This window comes from Geotrypetes seraphini, chromosome 5 (genome assembly GCF_902459505.1).
Source record: "Geotrypetes seraphini chromosome 5, aGeoSer1.1, whole genome shotgun sequence".
Taxonomy (NCBI): domain Eukaryota; kingdom Metazoa; phylum Chordata; class Amphibia; order Gymnophiona; family Dermophiidae; genus Geotrypetes; species Geotrypetes seraphini.
The window spans coordinates 202,981,920-203,003,454 of NC_047088.1; the positions used below are offsets into that span (position 1 = coordinate 202,981,920).

The following is a 21,535-nucleotide window of genomic DNA, read 5'->3' on the forward strand; positions in this document are numbered from 1 at the left end:
ATTGAGTTCAAATTTCAGATAATTACATCCACTGGAAAGCAAAATAACCCAGTTGTTGGTAAAGGGACCCAATACGGTCCGTGTTTCAGTTCAAATGAACCTTCCTTAGAAATTTGTATTTTCTTGTACTTTTAATGTTACTGGTGTATATATCCCACTAACCATACTTTACATGTGAGCTGTATCTTGGACCCCTGAGGAAGATTAATTTGAACCGAAACACGGACCGTGTCAGATCCCGTTACCAACAACTGGATTATTTTGCTTTCCAGTGAATGTACCGTAATTACCTGAAATTTGAACTTGATCTGATAATAAATATCTCAAGAACATTGTTTTTCCACAGTCTCTTTGGTTTTTTGTTTCTCCGTTTCTTACTATGGAAATCTTGGGCTATTGTTGTTTTTCTTTTAAAGGTGGTCAAGCCTTGTTCCCAGCTACCCAATTCTTCACGGCCCATATTTACTTGGCAAACTGGTTCTTGTGAGGGTCATTAGGTCACAGGTATCTCTATCAGTCACTCCTTGGTGCTGCCATTGGCCTACTGATAACCACGCTTTTACTTTATTTCATATCAGGCTATCATTCACACTCCCTCCCATCTCAACTCCTGCTCTGAAGCGCGGATGCACACAAATACAAATAGGGAATATTCTCTTCCAACAGGCACTATCACTACAGTAAGACATCTAAAAACTGAAAACCAAAAAATATTTCTTTTTTTTTTTTAGTTGCCACCTTATGAAACTATTAGGTGGCAGGTTAAAATAAAAAATGAACATTTTACAAAACCCTCAACAGATCTGTATAAGTCATTTCTCCTGCACTATATATTTATGTTTGTTTTGCACCACTCTTTTTACAAAGACACTGATGTTCTCTTCTCTAAATTTGTCTGGCAGAACAAACTGCCTCAAATCGCTATTTCCACTTTAAAGTTACCTAAAAAACATGGGGATGTGGTATTCCCAGATTTCCACAAATATCATCTTGCTATGTTTCTGAGATACGGTACTTTTGGATGGCAGACATCTCTCAAACCTCTGTGCCTCCTGCATGGCTCTCCATTGAAACATATTTTGCTTACCCAACTCCGCTTGGTGACGAAGATTGTCCTGCGCATTTTCAACTATGAACCACCCTGCTTGGGTGCATTCTCTTCCAGACTAATCTCAAATCACTGTCATCACATGACACAATAATTTTTACTAATTTTGCCATATAGGCCTTTGAAAAGATATCTCCCAATCAGAGTAAGACGTCTCTTAGTGCCATCCTATGGTACAATTCCAATCTTACTACTAGGAATAAGCCAATATGTTGGTCTTCTTGGATTGGAAGGGGCTTATGGAATTTTAATCACATTATCTCAAATCAATCTCTACTATTTTTTGCACAATTACAATCCAGGTATGATCTCCCCCCTGGGAAGTTTTATATATGGTTACAATTTAAACATTGTTTAAATAGTTTAAATAGGCCTCTACAACCTAAAACTCCTTCATCCAAATTCTCGGAATTCTACTCTCTAGGGTTCACACTAGGCCACACTACTTCATTATTTTATAATTTTTTTTGCAGAATCATCCACGCCCATACCTAATCATTGTAAAAGGCTCTGGTCTTCTGAAGTTATGTGGTCTGGGACAGATGACCAATGGTTTCATTTCTTCCAACATTCTCAATGACCCACTTTATCGACAAGTCTTATGCAAACATTATACTTTCAGATGACCAATGGTTTCATAAGAACATAAGAATTGCTGCTGCTGGGTCAGACCAGTGGCCCATCGTGCCCAGCAGTCTGCTCATGCAGCAGCCCTTAGGTCAAACACCAGTGCCCTAGCTGAGTCTAGCCTTACCTGTATACGTTCTGGTTCAGCAGGAACTTGTCTAACCTTGTCTTGAATCCCTGGAGGGTGCTTTCCCCTATAACAGCCTCTGGAGGAGTGTTCCAGATTTCTACCACTCTCTGGGTGAAGAAGAACTTTTTTCGTTTGTAGGGAATCTATCCCCTTTTAACTTTAGAGAGTGTCCTCTCGTTCTCTCCACCTTGGAGAGGGTGAACAATCTCTCTTTTTCTACTAAATCTATTCCCTTCATTATCTTGAATGTTTTGATCATGTCCCCTCTCTGTCTCCTCTTTTCAAGGGAGAAGAGGCCCAGTTTCTCTAGCCTCTCACCATATGGCAACTCCTTCAGTTCCTTAACCATTTTTGTGGCTCTTCTCTGAACCCTTCCAACATTCTCAACAACCCACTTTTATTGACAAGTCCTATGCAAACATTATACTTTCAGATGACCAATGGTTTCATTTCTTCCAACATTCTCAATGAACCCACTTTTATCGACAAGTCTTTTGCAAACATTATACTTTCAGATGACCAATGGTTTAATTTCTTCTAGCATTCTCAACGACACACTTTTATCGACAAGTCTTATACAAACATTATACTTTCAGATGGCCAATGGTTTCATTTCTTCCAGCATTCTCAACGACACACTTTTATCGACAAGTCTTATACAAACATTATACTTTCAGATGGCCAATGGTTTCATTTCTTCCAGCATTCTCAACGACACACTTTTATCGACAAGTCTTATACAAACATTATACTTTCAGATGGCCAATGGTTTCATTTCTTCCAGCATTCTCAACGACACACTTTTATCGACAAGTCTTATACAAACATTATACTTTCAGATGGCCAATGGTTTCATTTCTTCCAGCATTCTCAACGACACACTTTTATCGACAAGTCTTATACAAACATTATACTTTCAGATGGCCAATGGTTTCATTTCTTCCAGCATTCTCAGGGACACACTTTTATCGACAAGTCTTATACAAACATTATACTTTCAGATGGCCAATGGTTTCATTTCTTCCAGCATTCTCAGCGACAAACTTTTATCGACAAGTCTTATACAAACATTATACTTTCAGATGACCAATGGTTTCATTTCTTCCAACATTCTCAACGACCCATTTTTATCGACAAGTCTTATGCAAACATTATACTTTCAGATAACCAATGGTTTCATTTCTTCCAACATTCTCAACGACACACTTTTATCGGCAAGTCTTATGCAAACATTATACATTCTCTTTAATAAAGCTTATTGAACCCCAAGTAAACTCCACAAAGCACATTTATTGGAATCAAACAAATGTTGGCACTGCAACAGTCAACTGGGAGACCTTAAACACATGATTTATGAATGCTCAATTATTCAACCATTTTGGAGGTCAATATGAAAAATCTTTTGTAATATCCTTCCTATTTCTGCTCTTTATCTTTCAAAATTGTACTATTTAGATCACTTGCTCTGCCTAAAGACTCAAATATTTGGCAATCCAAATTATTTGACACTTTAAATAGCCATCTCATTGCAAATGATTCTCTCACATTGGAAATCTGCCCAATTATTAAATACTACCTTTTGGTAGGCCACAGTAATGATTATACATAGCTAAGAATGTAAAGCTAATTCTATTCTATTACTAATAAGGGATACAAAACTAATAAAGCACAGTTACTTACCGTCATAGGTGTTATCCGACGGAGCTCCCTAGCAGATGTTTTCTAAAGCAGATTTGCTTGAAGACCTTCAAGCTTGCGATTGGCCCTCTCGCCCGGTCTAGGTCATGCGTCTCCTCAGCGTGTCCTCAGTTCAGATAGCTAGCAAAGAAGCCAACCACGGAGAGGTGGGTGGATTGCGAGAATATCTGCCTGCTGTCCCTGGATAACACCTGTTACGGTAAGTAACTGTGCTTTATCCCAGGACAAGCAGGCAGCATATTCTCTACATGTGGGAGACCTCCAAGCTAACCAGAATGGGATGGAGGGAGAGTTGGCAAGTTAGGAGAACAGATTTTGCAAAACGGACTGGCCAAAATGACCATCACGCCTGGAGAAAGTATCCAGAGAGTAGTGCGAGGTAAACGTATGAACCGAGGACCAAGTGGCAGCCTTACAGATTCCCTCAAGTTAAGTCGAGCAGAGGAAAGCAATAGATGCCGCCATCGCTCTGATCTTGTGGCCAGTGACTCGACCCGGGAGGGAGAGACTAGTCTGAGCGTAACAAAAAGAGATACAAGCGGCCAACCAGTTAGAAATGGTCCGCTTAGAAACAGAATGACCCAAGCGATTAGGATCAAAAGAGAGGAACAGCTGGGGAGCAGTACGATGAGGAGCGGTGCGCTTCAAGTAGAAAGCCAGCGCACGCTTACAATCAAGAGAATGCAGAGCCACCTCTCCAGGGTGAGAATGGGGCTTTGGAAAAAACACAGGGAGAATAATGGATTGGTTGATGTGAAACTCAGAAACCACCTTAGGCAAGAACTTAGGATGGGTACGGAGCACCACCTTATCATGATGAAAGACAGTGAAAGGAGGGTCTGCTACCAAGGCTTGAAGCTCACTGACCCAACGGGCAGAAGTGAGAGCAATAAGAAACACAACCTTCCAAGTAAGATACTTCAAGTGAGCCCGTGCTAGCGGTTCGAACGGGGGTTTCATTAAGCGAGCAAGGACCACGTTAAAATCCCAAACCACAGGAGGAGGAGGTTTAAGGGGCGGATGAATGTGGAAAAGGCCTTTCATGAAACGGGAAACCACAGGATGAACAGAGATAGGCTTCCTGTCAATCGGCTGCTGAAAATCAGCAATGGCACTAAGGTGGACTCGAACTGATGAGGCCTTGAGTCCAGCGCCAGACAAGTGTAACAGATAAGGAGGCAGACAACGGCTCCTGCTGTCGAGTAGCACACCAGGAAGAGAAACGGGTCCACCTCTGATGGTAACATTGGCGACTGGACTCCTTCTGAGACGCCTCCAGGACGTCCAGCACAGACTGTGAGAACTGGAACGAGGGCATTAAGTCTCAAGAAACCAAGCCGTTAAGTGCAGAGACTGAAGGTTGGGATGAAGCAGGAAAAACAGGCAGAAGAAAAGGCTCCCTGGAACTGAGTTGTAACAGAAGGGAGAACCACGGCTGTCGGGGCCACCGTGGAGCTATCAGGATCATGGTGGCGCTCGTGGACTTGAGCCTAATGAGAGTCTTCAGAATCAGAGGGAATGGAGGGAACGAATATAGAAACAGGTTCGTCCAATCCAGCAGGAAAGCATCCGCCTCGAGCCTGAGTGGGGTGTAGACTCTAGAGCAGAAGCGGGGCAACTTGTGATTGGGGAGGGATGCGAACAAATCGATGTCCGGAGTCCCCCAACGAGCAAATACCTGACGCAGGGTCAAGGAATGGATGGATCATTCGTGAGGCTGCAGAAGACGACTCAACTTGTCTGCCAGACAATTGTGTTTGCCTTGAATGTAGACCGCTCAAAGGAATATGTTGCGGTGAATGGCCCAATCCCAGAGCCGCATCGCCTCCTGGCACAGGGACCGGGACACCATTCCCCCCTGTTTGTTGATATAATACATGACGACCTGGTTGTCCGTGCGGACCAGCACCACTCGGTCGCGAAGCAGGTGACAAAAAGCCTTCAGGGCGAGGAAGATCGCTCGAAGCTCCAGCAGATTCATGTGACAAAGTCGGTCGGCACTGGACCAAAGACCCTGAATGCAAAGACCATCCAGATGAGCCCCCCAAGCGTAGGCCGACGAGTCTGTAGTCAGGACCTTCTGCGGAGGAGGAGCATGAAACAGAAAACCTCTGGAAAGATTGGAAGAGAGCATCCACCAACGGAGAGACTGCCTCAACAAAGAGTCACAATAATGAGCCGAGAGACAGGGTCCCGATCCTGGTTCCATTGGGACGCTAGAGTCCATTGAGGAATACGGAGGTGAAGTCTGGCAAAAGGAGTCACGTGAACCGTGGAGGCCATGTGACTTAGGAGGACCATCATGAGCCGAGCCGGGGCCGAAGACAGATGGGCTACCCTTCGGCATAAGCGAACAAGGCCTCCTGTCGAGGCAAGAAGGAGCGGAGAAAAGCCATGTCTAGGACTGCTCCGATTAATTCCAGAGACTGGGACGGACAGAGCTGAGACTTGGGGAAGTTCACCTCGAAGCCGAGGCTCTGAAGGAGCAAGATGGTTTGATTCATCGCTCGCAGAACTTCGTGGCGAGAGGACGCTTTGATCAACCAGTCGTCGAGGTAGGGAAACACCAGCAGGCCGCGGAGATGCAGGACCGCAGCCACCACCACTAGACATTTTGTGAAGACCCTCGGAGAGGCCACCAGGCCGAAGGGAAGAACACGATATTGGAGATGGAAATCCCCCACCCGGAATCTCAGATACCGGCAAGAGGCCGGGTGTATCGGAATGTGCGTGTATGCCTCCTTGAGGTCCAGTGAGCACAGCCAGTCCCCTTCGTCCAAGAGGGGGTACAAAGTAGGAAGGGTGAGCATTCTGAACCGTTCCCTGACCAGAAATTTGTTCAGAGCGCGGAGGTCCAGGACTGGACGCAGATCCCCCGTCTTCTTGGGCACCAGAAAGTACCGGGAATAAAATCCGGTCTTCCATTGGTCCGGGGGAACCTTCTCGACCGCCCGAAGGCGAAAAAGGGCCTGAGCTTCCTGCAAAAGGAGAGGCAGCTGAGACTGAGCAGAAGGAAACTCTTTTGGAGGCAGGTCCGGGGGTACATGACTGAAGTGAAGGGAGTACCCCTTCTGGATGATGGAAAGCACCCAACTGTCAGTGGTAAGACCTTCCCACTGGGCTAGAAATGATGGAGACGACCCCTGATGGGGAGGGGGGAAGGCTCCATGAGGAATGGAGCCCGAAGGCTCAGACCGGAATTGCCAAAAAGACGGCCCAGTCTTTGCCGGAGCCGGCGGCTGGGCCTTAGTTTGACGTTGCTGCTGTTGTTGAGGCCGCTTCGGGAGAGGCTGAGAGAATGCAGGAGTAGATTTCTGCGGATACCTCTGGAGAGGAATTTTGTATTGTCGAGCCGGGGGGGCCTTCGGTTTAAGTTTCACCAGAGAGGCAAAGGACCGTTCGTGGACCGATAGGCGCTTGGTGGCCGCTTCGATAGATTCACTGAAGAGCTCATGACCACACACACGGGAGATTTGTAAAACAATCCTGTAGATTCGGATCCATATCCACAAGACGGAGCCAAGCAAGGCGACGCATGGCAACCGCAAAGGCCGTGACCCTCGAGGACAACCTCGTAGGCCGCCTGGAACATATAAAGGCGGAGCTGGGAGAGGGTCTCCTCGAAGAGGCGAAACTCCCGACGTTGAGAATCCGGAACATCCTCTCAGAACGAGCGGAGGGTGTCCACACAGATCCAGAGGTAGGACATGAAGAGAAAGTTATAGTTGAGGACACGATTCGCCATCATTGAGTTTTGGGAAAGACGGCGCCAAATTTGTGCATTGTACGGCCCTCTCAGCCCAGAGGGACGGCAGTGTAAACCTTAGAGGGGTTGGACTTCTTCAAGGAAGACTCAACCACCAAGGACTGATGAGAAAGCTGAGAACTCTCAAACCCCTTAACCGGAATTGTCCGGTAACGGGACTCCAACTTGGAGGGAATGGCCATGACCGCATAGGGGGTCTCCAGGTTCCGGAGAAAGGTTTGCCGGAGAACCTGGTGCCAAGGCAAGCACAATGCCTCGCGGGGCAGATGATCAACACCCATCTCGTCCAGAAATTCCTGGGTATAACGGGACTCAGACTGGAGTTCCAGTTTCAAGGCCCTACCCATGTCAGAGATGAAACGAGTAAAGGAGGAGTGTCGAGAAGAAGACTCATCATCCTGAGGAGACCCCGAGCGAGATCTGGGGGCAGCCGAGAAAGAGGGAGAAATTTCCCTCGAATAGTAAGCCGGGGCCTCGGAGTACCGCAAATGGGAGACTGAAGAGGCTCTACTAAAGTATCTGGGGGCGTTGAGGAACGACCCCGTGCTAGGTGGGCCAGGGAAGACCCCGGGGTCTGAGGAAGTAACTGGCGACGCCTCGGGGAAGACTGGGCAAAGGAAAAGTCCTCCACCAGTTTCGAAGAAGGCCCCTCAGAGGCTGGTAGCTGCCTGAATGGGGAACACAACCCCGAGTCCAACTCGAGGACAAACGTGTGTCTAGAAGGTTTTGTGGGCGGAGAAGCCTGGGGCATCTTAGGAGGAGCAAACCTCGACAAAGCACTGGGGGAAAAACGACCCCCTGGTCTGGAACCCCGAAAAGTTACAGGTGACTCGGGGGATGAAGAATCACTCGAGGGAACCTGGCAAGTCTTGCGGGCAGGGCCTCTAGAAATGAGGGGACGCTCAGGCTGGTCAGACCGAGACTGGGTCGAGACCAAGGTCAGAGGCGTCGAAGTCGGGACCAGTTGGCTCACCACCGAGGAAAGCTGTGTGGTAAGAATAGCTTTAAGCATGTCCTCGAACATAGGCACCGAGACCAAAGGTGGTTGGGTCTTAGGTGCAGGCATCAGGAACCCTTCATCAGGAACCCTCCACCCAGCTGGCTCTAATTGACAATATCTATGTCTCCACTCAAGGGTTCCTGATGAAGGGATATTATTCTCCCGAAACCGGGCTTGGTTGAACCCGGCATCGCGTTCTCTACAAGCATTTGCAAGGCAGATTCAAGCTAAGTCGGCTGTGGCCTCTTTTTTTATTTTTCTTGGGGAGTTGGCTAGGGAGGGTTCTTTGAGTGTTTTTTGCTATTTTTTCACTCCTAGTGTCACTTACACCTCATTGTGGTTTAGCACTTATTTGTATTTTAATTTCTGCATATGTGAGGCAATCCATGATGGTGTGCAGGCAGAGGTGATGTACCTTTGCCCTTTGTGTGAAGCGTTGGAGTTCTTCTCACTTTGCTGATCCTCCACACTGAGGTTGCCTCTTCCCCTAAAATTATTGATTTATATAGTTTCTATTTACTATTGGGTTTATGCTACCTTGCCTAGGAGTGTCTTGTTAGCATTCTACACTCTCAGAATCCTTAGACTGCTTTTTGCCTTTTGTTTGGATCTTTTGAAGTATCTTTGGCATTTTTGAGGAGTTGTTTTGTGCTTTAATTTTTTTTAAACAGTGCTTTCAACTTAAGATAGGCACCAGCAGGGAGCTCATCAGCACCTAACTTAAGGCACCATTTATAGAATATGGGCAACTGTTAGCAAGTAACAGCTGGGTTCAAAAAAGGTACTAGACAAAACTAAAGAAGATCAACCAATATTAGGCGATTTCATAAAACTACCCAGACTGTCACCACAAACCATGACTTCCAGAAACCAAAAGACAATGATAGTACATGCTTTTTCCTATGACACTAATCTCCATATGCAGTACAACTATCAACCAATTAGACATTTCAATATGAAGGCATGTGTATTCTGCTAGAATTAAAATCTTAAAAATAATTCTACCTACAGAAATACAATTTTACAGCACAGATGCTATTCAGTAATTATGGTTCACCATGTAAGTTACTTTTATTTTTAAAGTCAAACTAATGAATCTTCATTCTGCTGGTTTCAAAACTGTGCGAGATTGAGAGATGGCACACACAAATAACTTCTCTAGGGGCAGTAGCTCCAAACACATTTGTTTCACATATACCAAGAAAGAAAAGAACTTCACTCCTACACAGGGTTATGTTAGGTAAGATCTCAATCTCGCAGATTTACTGATAATGCTCTTTTAAATAACTGTATTGTTCTACAGAGAACCTCCAAGGTGTGCTTAGGAGACTTTTTTTAATTAAGCTATTGGTGCAATACATTTGGGACCATTTTTGTATTTGTCTGCCACATTTACTTGGTCTCTGATTGCATCTCTAATTACTTAAGACTTTTCTAGCTTGCCATATGCTATAAAGAATAGTGATTTCATACTGATACTATTACAATGTCATTCAAATGAGTGTGTCCTTAACTATTATGTTTGTTTTTCTTGCACTGAGCTATCAGTTCAAAAGGGAATATCCAGTGCAGTGGCGTACCTAGCATATGTGACACCCGGGGCCCAACATTTTTACCCCTCCCCCCTCATCTATACGAAAAATATGATTTTAGTAACAATCCACATATCGCACAACAAGGGTGTACCTAGGAAAAGGCAGCATCTTAAACACTGCAGTGAGCACTAGAACACCAACACATACATTGTAAAACTAAACAAGCCAGATCCCACACAGTCAATTGATCCTGCACAGTCAATGCCAACTGAAAGCTATGTCCTTTTCATACACCCAGAACAGAGATACACCCTCGCCCAATATGGAATAATCACAAACTAAAAATATGTAGACAAAAGTTGCAGAATCCACTGTTCTAGGATTTAAGGATAAACTAGATGCACATCTCCTTACGAGTATTACCAGGCACCGTTAATATAAATCTTGCTTGAAGTATATATTCATGAAACCAATATTACAACCGTAAGAAGTTATCTTACTGTTGTGATTAACTTCAATCTATTTAGCTCAATATTATTCATAGGTCCTCAGCGGGCCACCACATACTCAAATCTTTTCATTGTATGTGGCTTTACGCTCCAAATCCTCATCGGACCATATATTCATTTTTGATTTTTTTAAATTTTTTAAGGTAAAGCTTATTCGAAATACATTCAAAATATATGCTAAGAATACTTAGCATATATACAAGAATACTTAGCGGATTATTGTTCCGACGTAATGGTGGAGTGAGCTAAATGAGTGGTGAGAGGGAGCCTTGATAAAGCCCTGGGGATTGACCGGGCGAAACATGTTGGCGACATCTGTTCCCTCCTGACTAACGTCGAACACGCTAAGCTAAGTATTCTTAGCATATATTTTGAATGTATTTCGAATAAGCTTTACCTTAAAAAATTTTAAAAAATCAAAAATGAATATATGGTCCGATGAGGATTTGGAGCGTAAAGCCACATACAATGAAAAGATTTGAGTATGTGGTGGCCCGCTGAGGACCTATGAATAATATTGAGCTAAATAGATTGAAGTTAATCACAACAGTAAGATAACTTCTTACGGTTGTAATATTGGTTTCATCTCCTTACGAGTGGCATAGAGTGATACGGGTAAGGGTAAATTAGATGCACATCTCCTTACGAATGGCATAAAGTGATACGGGTAAGGGTAAATTAGATGCACATCTCCCTTGAGAAGCATACGGCGATATGGGGACTAAAACTATGCTAAGGTACACCTGGCGGGGCCTCCGCATGTGCGGATCACTGGACTTGATGGACCCAGGGTCTGATCCGGAGATGGCAATTCTTATGATCTAAAGTTAAACTGAACTGCCAAGAAACCAGACTCTGCATACAATACAACACCACAAAAACAGAAATAAGAAAATACCATTTTATTGGATTAATCCATTTTTAAATTAGTTTTCAGAGGCCAAATCTTTCTTCAGAACAGTACAGCATACTGCTGTTATGGTATGCTGTCCCGACTTGAGGAAAGGGGTTTAGTCCAAAAAATTTCCTTATTTCCATTTCCTATTTATAAACTGTTATCAATACAGTTACAGTACTACTTGATTCTAAGCAACAAAAAAAAATATTTCTACCTTTTGTAGTTTCTGCTTTAAACATCTTCTCTTTCCTCTCTTCTTTCTATACAGCGTTTGTCCTCCCTTCCATGCAACATCTGCCCTCTCTTTGCCCCTTCCACCCAGCTTCTGCCCTCTCTCTCTCTCTACCCCTTCCATCTACTGTCCACAATCTCCCTGCCCCTTCCATCTATTGTCCACCCTCTCTCTCTTCCATATGGCATCTTCCTTCTTTCTATGTCCCTTCAATAAACTGTATATCCTGTGTCTCTTCTCTCCTTTGCACATGATTCATTTCAGCTTCACCCCCCTCTCCATTTTTCTGTCTCCACCCCTCCCCTATGCTTTGGCATCTCTCTCTTTCTCTTCTCCTTTCCTTCCTTCCCACTCCACACCATGGTCTGGTATCTCTATCTCCTTCCCTTCTCTCCCCCCATGTAATGGCATCTCTTCCTCCCCCTCCATAGTCTGGTATCTCCCTTCCTTTCCCTCCCTCCCATGGACTTGGCATCTCTGGTTCCTCTCCCTTGTCTTCTTTCTCCCTCCTTCCCTCTCTCTCCCCAATTGGATGCTGCTGCAGCAGCAGCATTTCTCTCCCCCCCCTTCCCTGTGCAGCAGCAGCAGCAGCATTTCTCTCCTCCTTGCCTGTGCAGCAGCAGCATTTCTTCCCCCTTCCCTGTGCAGCAGCAGCATTTCCCCCTGCCTGTGCAGCATTTCTCCCCCCCTTCCTTGTGCAGCAGCAGCATTTCTCCCCCCTTGCCTGTGCAGCATTCCTACCCCCTTCCCTGTGCAGCAGCAGCATTTCTCACCCCCCACCCTTGCTTGTGCAGCATTTGGTTGATTACAGACTAATTTCTGCTTACTGCTATGACAGGAGTGTCAGAAAATGCTTGTACATTCAGGCATCAAAAACAACAAACTCGTTAGAAGATAGCTTTGCTAGAAGAAACTTGCCAAAAAGCACTCAATTTGTTGGGTTAACATTAGCATAAAAAACAAAAGCTAAACACAAAAACCATAGAGGATTTTGTTTATAAATTTTCTTTTTAATATTTTCTGTTAATCTGAAATACAAGTAGTGTATTTCTTGTTTGTATTGATAAAATTGAATAAACAAATACATTAAAAATTAAAAAAACCCACAAAAACCATAAGCTAAAAACATATTATGAATACCTTAAAAATAATATGCAAAAAAAACATCAATATGCGAGTAAAAAGAGTACTTACGCATGCCAGTGCCTGAGTGATATCGTCTCATTTTGAAAATTATGAATGAAATAAAAGAGACGCCACAGGAAAAATATGTAAATAAAGAAGCAGGTGACATAGAATCTAAGTGTGCGATTGATTGAGCTCTAAATGTAAGATATGAATGTTCATTTTAAGGTGGAACAAGCACAACATCGTGGGAACTGTGTGGTCAATAGTTTGTTCTTATGTGGTCAATGATCTAACCCTGTACAGTTCTTGAGCTGTGGTCTAATGGAAGGCCTGACACTCTTAGAGCAGTTGATGGCGCATCTTCTTAAGTACTCAAGTAATTGGTGTGTGATGATAGACATGTTATGGTGTTGACCGCACTTTTAGAACAGAGAAGAAAAAGTATAGGGATGATGAAGTGGGCAGGCAACCATGAATCTGTGATTGTTAAATATTGACATAGATGCTGAAATGCATGCCTGTTTTTGAGGAGGGTGGAATCATTTTTGTTTAGAGAAACCTTTTTCCAAAGAAACTTCTTCTATCACTATCAAATAGAGCCAAAAATAATTTTAGAATGAGAAGGGATTATTATACAAAAGGATATGACACTATAAGATTGACATACATGATATCATTGATAAAAGCCAACAAAAAAAGCCCTAAAGTGAGATGAAATTATGCGATAATACATGATATCAATGGTATAAGCTCACATGTTAGAAAATACTTCCAGAGAATCAGTTTAGATATTTGTCGCACTGTGAGAAAAGTTCAACCTTTCCTTTAATCAGTTTATTTAATGAGTCTGTACTCTGTACAACAATTCAAGCCATGGTTAATTCATATGCATCTTGCAAAACCATTAAAGAAAAAAAAAAAGGACTGAACTTATACGAGCAGATAGATCACAACTAAATAAACTACAGCTAAATACTTCAGAAATACGCACCTAGCTACCGAATACATGAAGAGAAAGTCATTGTCAGGGGAACCAGGAGTTTTGCTGTAGTCCATGTACTTCTTCTCTGTGGTATTTTTGATATCTTTCATCACAGCCTCCATTTCTTTACTTAAATTGGTTTCAGACTATAAGAAATTGACACTGTTGTTAAAATATCTCAAAATTAATAGTGTGAAAGCTAACATTGCAAAATAATATTCCCAGCTTATATGGATACAAGAAGCCAAATTCAAGTTGTTAAGTATTTTTGATATCTGATAAAAAGTGACATTTAGTGCCAGATTCTATAAATGGTGTCTTTTAGGCTCCTAACTTAATTGGCAAAATACCTTTAATAGCCTCAATAATTGGGGGAAAATTTTTTTAATTGGGCAATAGGCACCTAGACACACATTGCATGGTGCTTAGTGGCGCCTAATGCCTAAGTGAGCATTTCTATGGGTGGAATGTGACTTATGCTCCGCTAAGCACAGTTATTTACCGTAACAGGTGTTATCCAGGGACAGCAGGCAAATATTCTTGACTGATGGGTGACGCCACCGACGGATCCCCGGTACGGACACTTTTAGAGTGATTGCACTCTAAGAACTTGGAAAGTTCTAGAGGCCGCACCGCGCATGCGCGAGTGCCTTCCCGCCCGACACAGGCGCGCGGTCCCCAGTTATGATAAGCCAGCTAAGAAGCCAACCCAGGGAGGTGGGTGGGACGCAAGAATATCTGCCTGCTGTCCCTGGATAACACCTGTTACGGTAAGTAACTGTGCTTTATCCCAGGACAAGCAGGCAGCATATTCTTGACTGATGGGTGACCTCCAAGCTAACAAAAAGAGGGATGGAGGGAAGGTTGGCCATTAGGAAAACAAATTTTGCAAAACAGATTGGCCGAAGTGACCATCCCGTCTGGAAAATGTATCCAGACAATAGTGTGATGTAAAAGTATGAACTGAGGACCAAGTGGCAGCCTTGCAGATTTCCTCAATAGGCGTAGAACGGAGGAAAGCTACAGATGCTGCCATAGCCCTAACTCTATGGGCCGTGACGGAACCTCCCAGTGTCAGTCCGGACTGAGCAGAGCAGAAAGAAATGCACGCTGCCAACCAATTCAACAGCGTACGCTTAGAAACAGGATGACCCAATTTATTAGGATCAAAGTACAAAAAGAGTTGTGGCGATGATCTGTGGGGCTTAGTACGATCCAAATAGTAAGCTAAAGCCCGCTTACAATCCAAAGTATGTAGAGCCTGTTCCCCAGAATGAGAATGAGGTTTCGGAAAGAAGACAGGCAGAACAATGGATTGGTTGAGATGGAATTCAGAGACAACCTTAGGGAGAAACTTTGGATGTGTACGCAGAACCACCTTGTCATGATGAAAGACCGTAAAAGGTGGATCTGCAACTAGTGCATGTAGCTCACTGACCCTCCTGGCAGAGGTAAGAGCAATAAGGAAAAGTACCTTCCAAGTGAGAAACTTGAAAGTGGCTGTCGCCAAAGGTTCAAACGGGGGCTTCATCAAAGCGGAGAGAACCACATTAAGATCCCAGATCACAGGAGGTGCTTTAAGAGGTGGTTTAACATTGAAAAGACCTCGCATGAATCTGGAGACCAGGGGATGAGCTGTAAGGAGTTTCCCATGGACTGGCTCATGAAAAGCAGCAATAGCACTGAGATGGACTCTGATGGAGGTAGATTTGAGGCCAGAGTCAGACAGAGAAAGCAGATAATCCAACAAGGTCTCCACTGGAAGAGACGTAGGATTATGATGATGAAGGAGACACCAAGAAGAAAACCTTGTCCACTTCCGATGTTAACACTGGAGAGTGGCTGGTTTCCTGGAAGCATCCAGAATAGAACGAACGGGCTGAGAGAGAAGAGAGTTGTTTGAAGTCAGCCCAAGAGATACCAAGCTGTCAGGTGTAGAGACTGAAGGTTGGGATGCAGGAGGGTCTCCTGATGCTGCGAAAGCAGAGAAGGAAATAGAGGAAGTAGCAAAGGCTCTCTGGAACTGAGTTGAAGAAGAAGGGAGAACCAATGTTGTCTGGGCCATCGTGGAGCAATCAGAATCATGGTGGCTCGTTCCTTCTTGAGTTTGAACAAGGTCCGCAGCATGAGCGGCAGAGGAGGAAAAGCATACAGGAACAGATTGGACCAATCCAGAAGAAATGCATCCGCTGCCAGACGGTGAGGAGTATAGATTCTGGAGCAGAATTGAGGCAGTTGGTGATTGTGAGGAGCTGCAAAGAGGTTCACTTGAGGAGTGCCCCATTGATCGAAGATGGACTGTAGGGTTGAAGGATCGAGAGTCCATTCGTGAGGTTGGAGAATTCTGCTGAGCTTGTCCGCTAATGAATTCTGCTCTCCTTGGATGTAGATCGCCTTCAGGAATAGGCTGCGAGCTGTGACCCAAGTCCAGATTTTCTGGGATTCCTGGCACAAGAGGCGAGAGCCTGTCCCACCCTGTTTGTTGATGTAGTACATCGCAACCTGATTGTCTGTGCACAGCAGGAGGACTTGAGGAAAGAGAAGGTGTTGGAAGGCCTTGAGTGCGTAAAACATCGCTCTGAGTTCCAGGAAATTGATGTGATGCTTCTTTTCCTGGGCTGTCCAAAGGCCTTGAGTTTGGAACTCGTTCAAATGAGCTCCCCAGGCATAAGGGGATGCGTCGGTGGTGATGACTAGTTGATGAGGAGGTAGATGGAGCAGAAGACCTCTGGAGAGATTTGAGGATATCAACCACCATTGAAGAGACTGACAAAGAGATGATGTCACAGATATGTGTCGTGAGCAAAGATCTGTCGCTTGGGACCACTGGGTAGCAAGGGTCCATTGAGGAGTGCGCAGGTGAAGACGTGAGAGGGGTGTGACATGAACTGTGGAGGCCATGTGACCCAAGAGTATCATCATCTGTTTGGCAGAGATGGAACTCTGAAGAAGTATCTGCTGACAGAGAAATTGGATAGTCTGAAGACGGTTGGCCGGTAGAAATGCTCTCATGAGGACTGTGTCCAGCACTGCTCCAATGAATTGAAGTCTCTGAGTGGGGATGAGATGAGATTTGGGAAGATTGATCTCGAACCCCAGAAGTTGTAGAAACAGGATGGTTTGGTTGGTGGCCAGGAGCACTGACTGAGATGAATCGACCTTGATTAACCAATCGTCCAAGTAAGGAAAGACTTGAAGGTGGTGAGAGCGTAGAAAGGCAGCTACCACAATCAGACACTTGGTGAATACTCTTGGAGAGGAGGCAAGACCGAAGGGTAGTACCTTGTATTGGTAATGACAATGGTTGATCATGAAGCGGAGATACTGTCTGGAGGTCAGATTGACCGGTATGTGAGTGTATGCCTCTTTGAGATCAAGGGAGCATAGCCATTCGTTTTGATTGAGAGGATAAAGCTGGCTAAAGATAGCATTTTGAATTTCTCTTTGACCAAGCATTTGTTGAGATCGCGAAGATCTAGAATCGGTCTGAGGTCTCCTGTCTTTTTGGGGACCAGAAAGTAACGGGAGTAGAATCCCTGCCCCTTTTGATCTGGAGGAACTTCCTCTATAGCGTTCAGAAGGAGGAGGGATTGAACCTCCGGAAGAAGGAGGGAAGACTGAGGAGAGTTCAAAGCAGACTCTTTTGGTAGATTTGGGACCGGGAGGTTCTGAAAGTTGAGAGAGTAGCCGTGGTGGATGATGTTGAGGACCCATTGGTCCGAAGTGATAACTTCCCACCGGCTGAGGAAAAAGGAAAGACGACCCCCTATAGGTTGAGGTTGCAGGGAAGATGGTTGGACGCTGGCTATGCCCTGGAGAAGTAAGTCAAAAGGGCTGCGTGGATTTCTGTTGAGGAGGCGGCTTGGCAGGCTGTTGCTGTTGTGATCTAGGTGTCTGCCGTTGCTGCTGACGCTGCCTTCTAGGTTGTTGTGGAGCTGACTGCAGAGGACGAGCTACATAACGGCGTTGGTAGGCCGATTGTTGTCTGAAAGGCCGTGCCGGTGGCGGTTTCTTTTTTGTCTTGAGGAGAGTATCCCAGCGTGTTTCATGGGCGGAGAGCTTTTGGGTAGTTGAGTCCATAGACTCTCCAAACAGCTCATCCCCTAAGCACGGTGCATTAGCCAACCGGTCTTGATGGTTGACATCAAGCTCAGATACCCTCAGCCAGGCAAGGCGGCGCATGGCCACAGACATAGCTGTTGCTCTAGAGGTAAGTTCAAAAGTATCGTAAATAGATCTTACCATAAATTTTCTCAGCTGGAAAAGTGAAGAAGAACATTGGCGAAACGCCAGTCGCTTTCGCTCAGGAAGGTACTGCTCAAAAGAAGCCATGGTGGTAAGGAGATGCTTTAAATAGAATGAAAAATGAAAAGCATAGTTGCCAGATCTATTGGCGAGCATTGCATTCTGGTAAAGACGCTTACCAAATTTATCCATGGCTTTACCTTCTCTGCCAGGAGGGACAGAAGCATAAACACTAGCTCCTGATGACTTTTTAAGTGTAGATTCCACAAGAAGGGACTCATGTGGAAGCTGGGGTTTGTCAAACCCTGGAATAGGGATGACTTTGTATAGAGAGTCCAATTTGCGGGGCGCTCCCGGAACAGTAAGAGGAGTCTCTAGATTTTTGTAAAATGTTTCCCTCAGGATGTCATGAAGAGGGAGTTTCAAAAATTCCTTTGGAGGCTGGTCAAAGTCAAGGGCATCAAGAAAGGCTTTAGACTTTTTAGACTCAGCCTCCAAAGGAATGGAAAGAGACTCACACATGTCTTTTAAAAAGGAAGAAAAAGACAAAGAGTCATGCTTGGAGGATGGGTCAGGAACAACAGGATCATCCCCGTCCGAAGAACACTCACCCTCTGATAGAAAAGGTTCTTCGGAATCACCCCACAGATCAGGGTCCCTAATATGGGAACTACGGTCCCGAGACTCAGGGGTGGATGGTTCCAAGTGTCAGGACTTGCGCAGTGACTTACCCGACCTCATCGATGCGGTACCGGGAGAAGTCACTGATGCCGAAGTTTGTACCGACTGGTGGTGGGATGTCGGCTCCGGTGCGAGGAGTGGCATCGATATCGATGAGGCCGAGTGTACCGGTACCGAAACAGTAGATGCAGACAATACAGGCTGTTCCACTGCCGGTACCAGTGGCTCAGTACGGACCGGCACCGGGAGATTTGGAGCCAAGATAGCTGGAAGGAGTTGTTGTAATTGCTCCTTAAGCTGCACTTGGAGGATGGCCGCTATGCGATCATCTAATGAAGGCACCGGTACCGCCTTTTTCTTTTGCAGTACCTGCGGTGCCACTCTACACCCCGGAGATGAGGAGCCCGATGTCGAGGGACTCACCTCAATAGGGGCGGAGCGCTTCCGCTGGCGCCTCACGGTCGGCAGGACTGGACTCGCTGCAATCGAGACCGGAGGACGCTCCAGCGGGGAAGGCTTCTTAGCCGGCTTACCTGGGTGTTGCGACGCCGGCGCAGTGTCACGCGGTGTCGATGATGTAGGTGGCGACTGTACCGGAGCCGATACCGGTGTCGATGTCGCGGGATCGGACATCTCGGTACCGAAAAGTAATCGTTGTTGAATTTCACGATTCTTTAAAGTACGTTTTTTCAATGTGGCACAGCGGGTGCAGGTGGACGCCTGATGCTCCGGACCCAGGCACTGTAGACACCAGTTGTGCGGGTCCGTAAGGGAGATAGACCGTGCACACCGCTGGCACTTTTTGAACCCTGGCTGAGGGGGCATGAAAGGAAAAACGGCTTCCGCCAAATCGAAGGCCGAGGCCTCGATGGTGGCAGAAGGCCCCGCCGGGGAAAAACCAAAAATGAAGAAAAAATACAAAGTTTTTTTTTTACAAAAATAAAAGAAAAGAAAAGAGGCAATAGAGCCAAAGGGGTTTTCGCGAGCGGGAAGGCGTGGAGAAAAATTTTCAACGGCCGTTGAAAAACGCGTCTTCTTAGCTCCGCGGAAACTAAGAAACTGGGGACCGCGCGCCTGTGTCGGGCGGGAAGGCACTCGCGCATGCGCGGTGCGGCCTCTAGAACTTTCCAAGTTCTTAGAGTGCAATCACTCTAAAAGTGTCCGTACCGGGGCTCCGTCGGTGCCGTCACCCATCAGTCAAGAATATGCTGCCTGCTTGTCCTGGGATAAAGCGTGATTCTCCAAAAATACGGCCTTTTGTGCCTGACTGGGAGACATGCCCATGGCCTGTCCATGCTCTACCCACATGTATGCTCCCTTGCAGTTATGTACCATCTTATAGAATAGCATCTGGTGTATATAAATACCTGTTAATTTGATAATGCCTTTGATGCATTTATGTAGTGATACCTCTAGGTACTAGTTTATAGAATTGCTCTCATTACCTTTCAGGAATTTTTATAGATACTGCTAGTACAACAAAATAGACTGGAAAAACACACACACACACAAAAAAAAAAAATCAGGCTAACCATCATGTTCTTCACACTTTATGCAAAAGATAAGCATCAATTTTGATGCTTATAATTAGGATAAATGTGTTTTTCAAAGCTATTGGTAAAGCAAAATTATGGGATAAAAAAAATAAAATGTAGAGAGTAAACATATTTTTCTGCCTTACACTGATGCTTACGGGGAAAATTCCCAGCTGCTCCTGAAGCTCATCCACCTCTTTTACAAGATCTTGCAGGCTCTTTGTATTATGATACTGCCAAAGACTTTTTTCCACATTGTTTCCCGGATAACAGGGGAGGACACTGTTAGCAAACTGCCTGCAGAGAGGGCATGTAAATTCTCCTTTGTCAGAGAACCCCTGGAGGACTCGGTCATTCTGGAGAACAAAAAAATAAAGCACTAGTTTATGACCCTGAATTTTCACAGTTAGTTATAAGTTAAATAGAATGAAAATGATACAAAAGATTAAAATATTTTTTGCAAGCTCTCAAGACGATAACAGCAAAGGTCTTTCAGTCAAATATATTCTAAAACAAACCATGGGCTCCTTTTACTAAGCAGCGTAACAGCATTTTATCGCAGGGCTAGTGAGGTAAATTCTCTGACGTTTATTGAATTCCTATAAGCATCGGAACATTTAACTCACCAGCTCGCAGTAAAATGCTCTTACTCTGCTTAGTAAAATCCAGTACATGTGTTAAATGACATGTTCTACTATTAAAAAAGCAAGATAAATATTTAGATACTATTACTCATGCCTACAAAGGTTCTTTTTTTTTTTTTTTTGTTAGCACCCAATTTCTGCTACCTTAAATAATATCTAAAATATAAAAAATATATAAGATATACCTTCTAAGATATAATAGTGAACCAGTACCAAGTATGAAAATGTGAGACACCGATCTGATGACCAAACCAAGAGATTTTAAAAGATAGAAGCTCTTCCTTAAGATACTATATAATTCCTTACACAAACATATGGATTCATAAAAGCTAGAAGAACATGTCTAATTGAATTTCTTCCAATCCTCTGTATGCGCATGTATGTATTTAAGTTTTATTTGTAAATCTCTTTGACCAGGAAAAGTAGTCTGAATATGGCTAAGATTATCCTCAAAAAAAAAAAAAAAAAAAGCAGGATGCTGGGACTGGGTGGAAGTGAAGGCGAAACTACTGGAAGGGTATATGCGTAAATGTGTGTTAAATGGGCCTGGGTATTTGAGGTAAGGTATATAGAAGGGTGAGGTAAGGTAAGATGGGGAAGGGTGGGGTGGGGGTAGGTAGGAAGGAGGTGTAGTGATGGCATAAAAACGAATGAAATGAAGATGTTGGGAAAGAAATGAGAGAACAAGAGAAAGGGTGGCTCTATAAATGGGCAAGAGAAGATGGAAATAGAGCAGTTGATGTGGTAATAATAAAAAAGGTATGGAAACTAAGTGTTGGGGAGGAGGGATAAGAGACAGAAGAAAGTACTTGAGGAA

At 44.6% G+C, this 21,535-nt stretch overlaps 1 protein-coding gene across 8 annotated transcripts in view; it reads right to left on the reverse strand.

Moving 5' to 3' along the window:
• The window catches only part of UBR3 (ubiquitin protein ligase E3 component n-recognin 3), a 533,613-nt gene that overhangs the window by 91,323 nt on the left and 420,755 nt on the right, over positions 1 to 21,535 (reverse strand). For 6 of the 8 annotated variants that reach the window (XM_033944451.1, XM_033944455.1, XM_033944453.1 and 3 more), the window contains 2 exons: positions 20,221 to 20,430; positions 13,623 to 13,759 (listed from right to left, as the gene is read on the reverse strand). In XM_033944451.1, the coding sequence (XP_033800342.1) occupies positions 13,623 to 13,759; positions 20,221 to 20,430 (347 nt within the window). The remainder of the gene's footprint in view (positions 1 to 13,622; positions 13,760 to 20,220; positions 20,431 to 21,535) is intronic. The other 2 variants (XM_033944452.1, XM_033944457.1) reach the window with 1 other exon arrangement.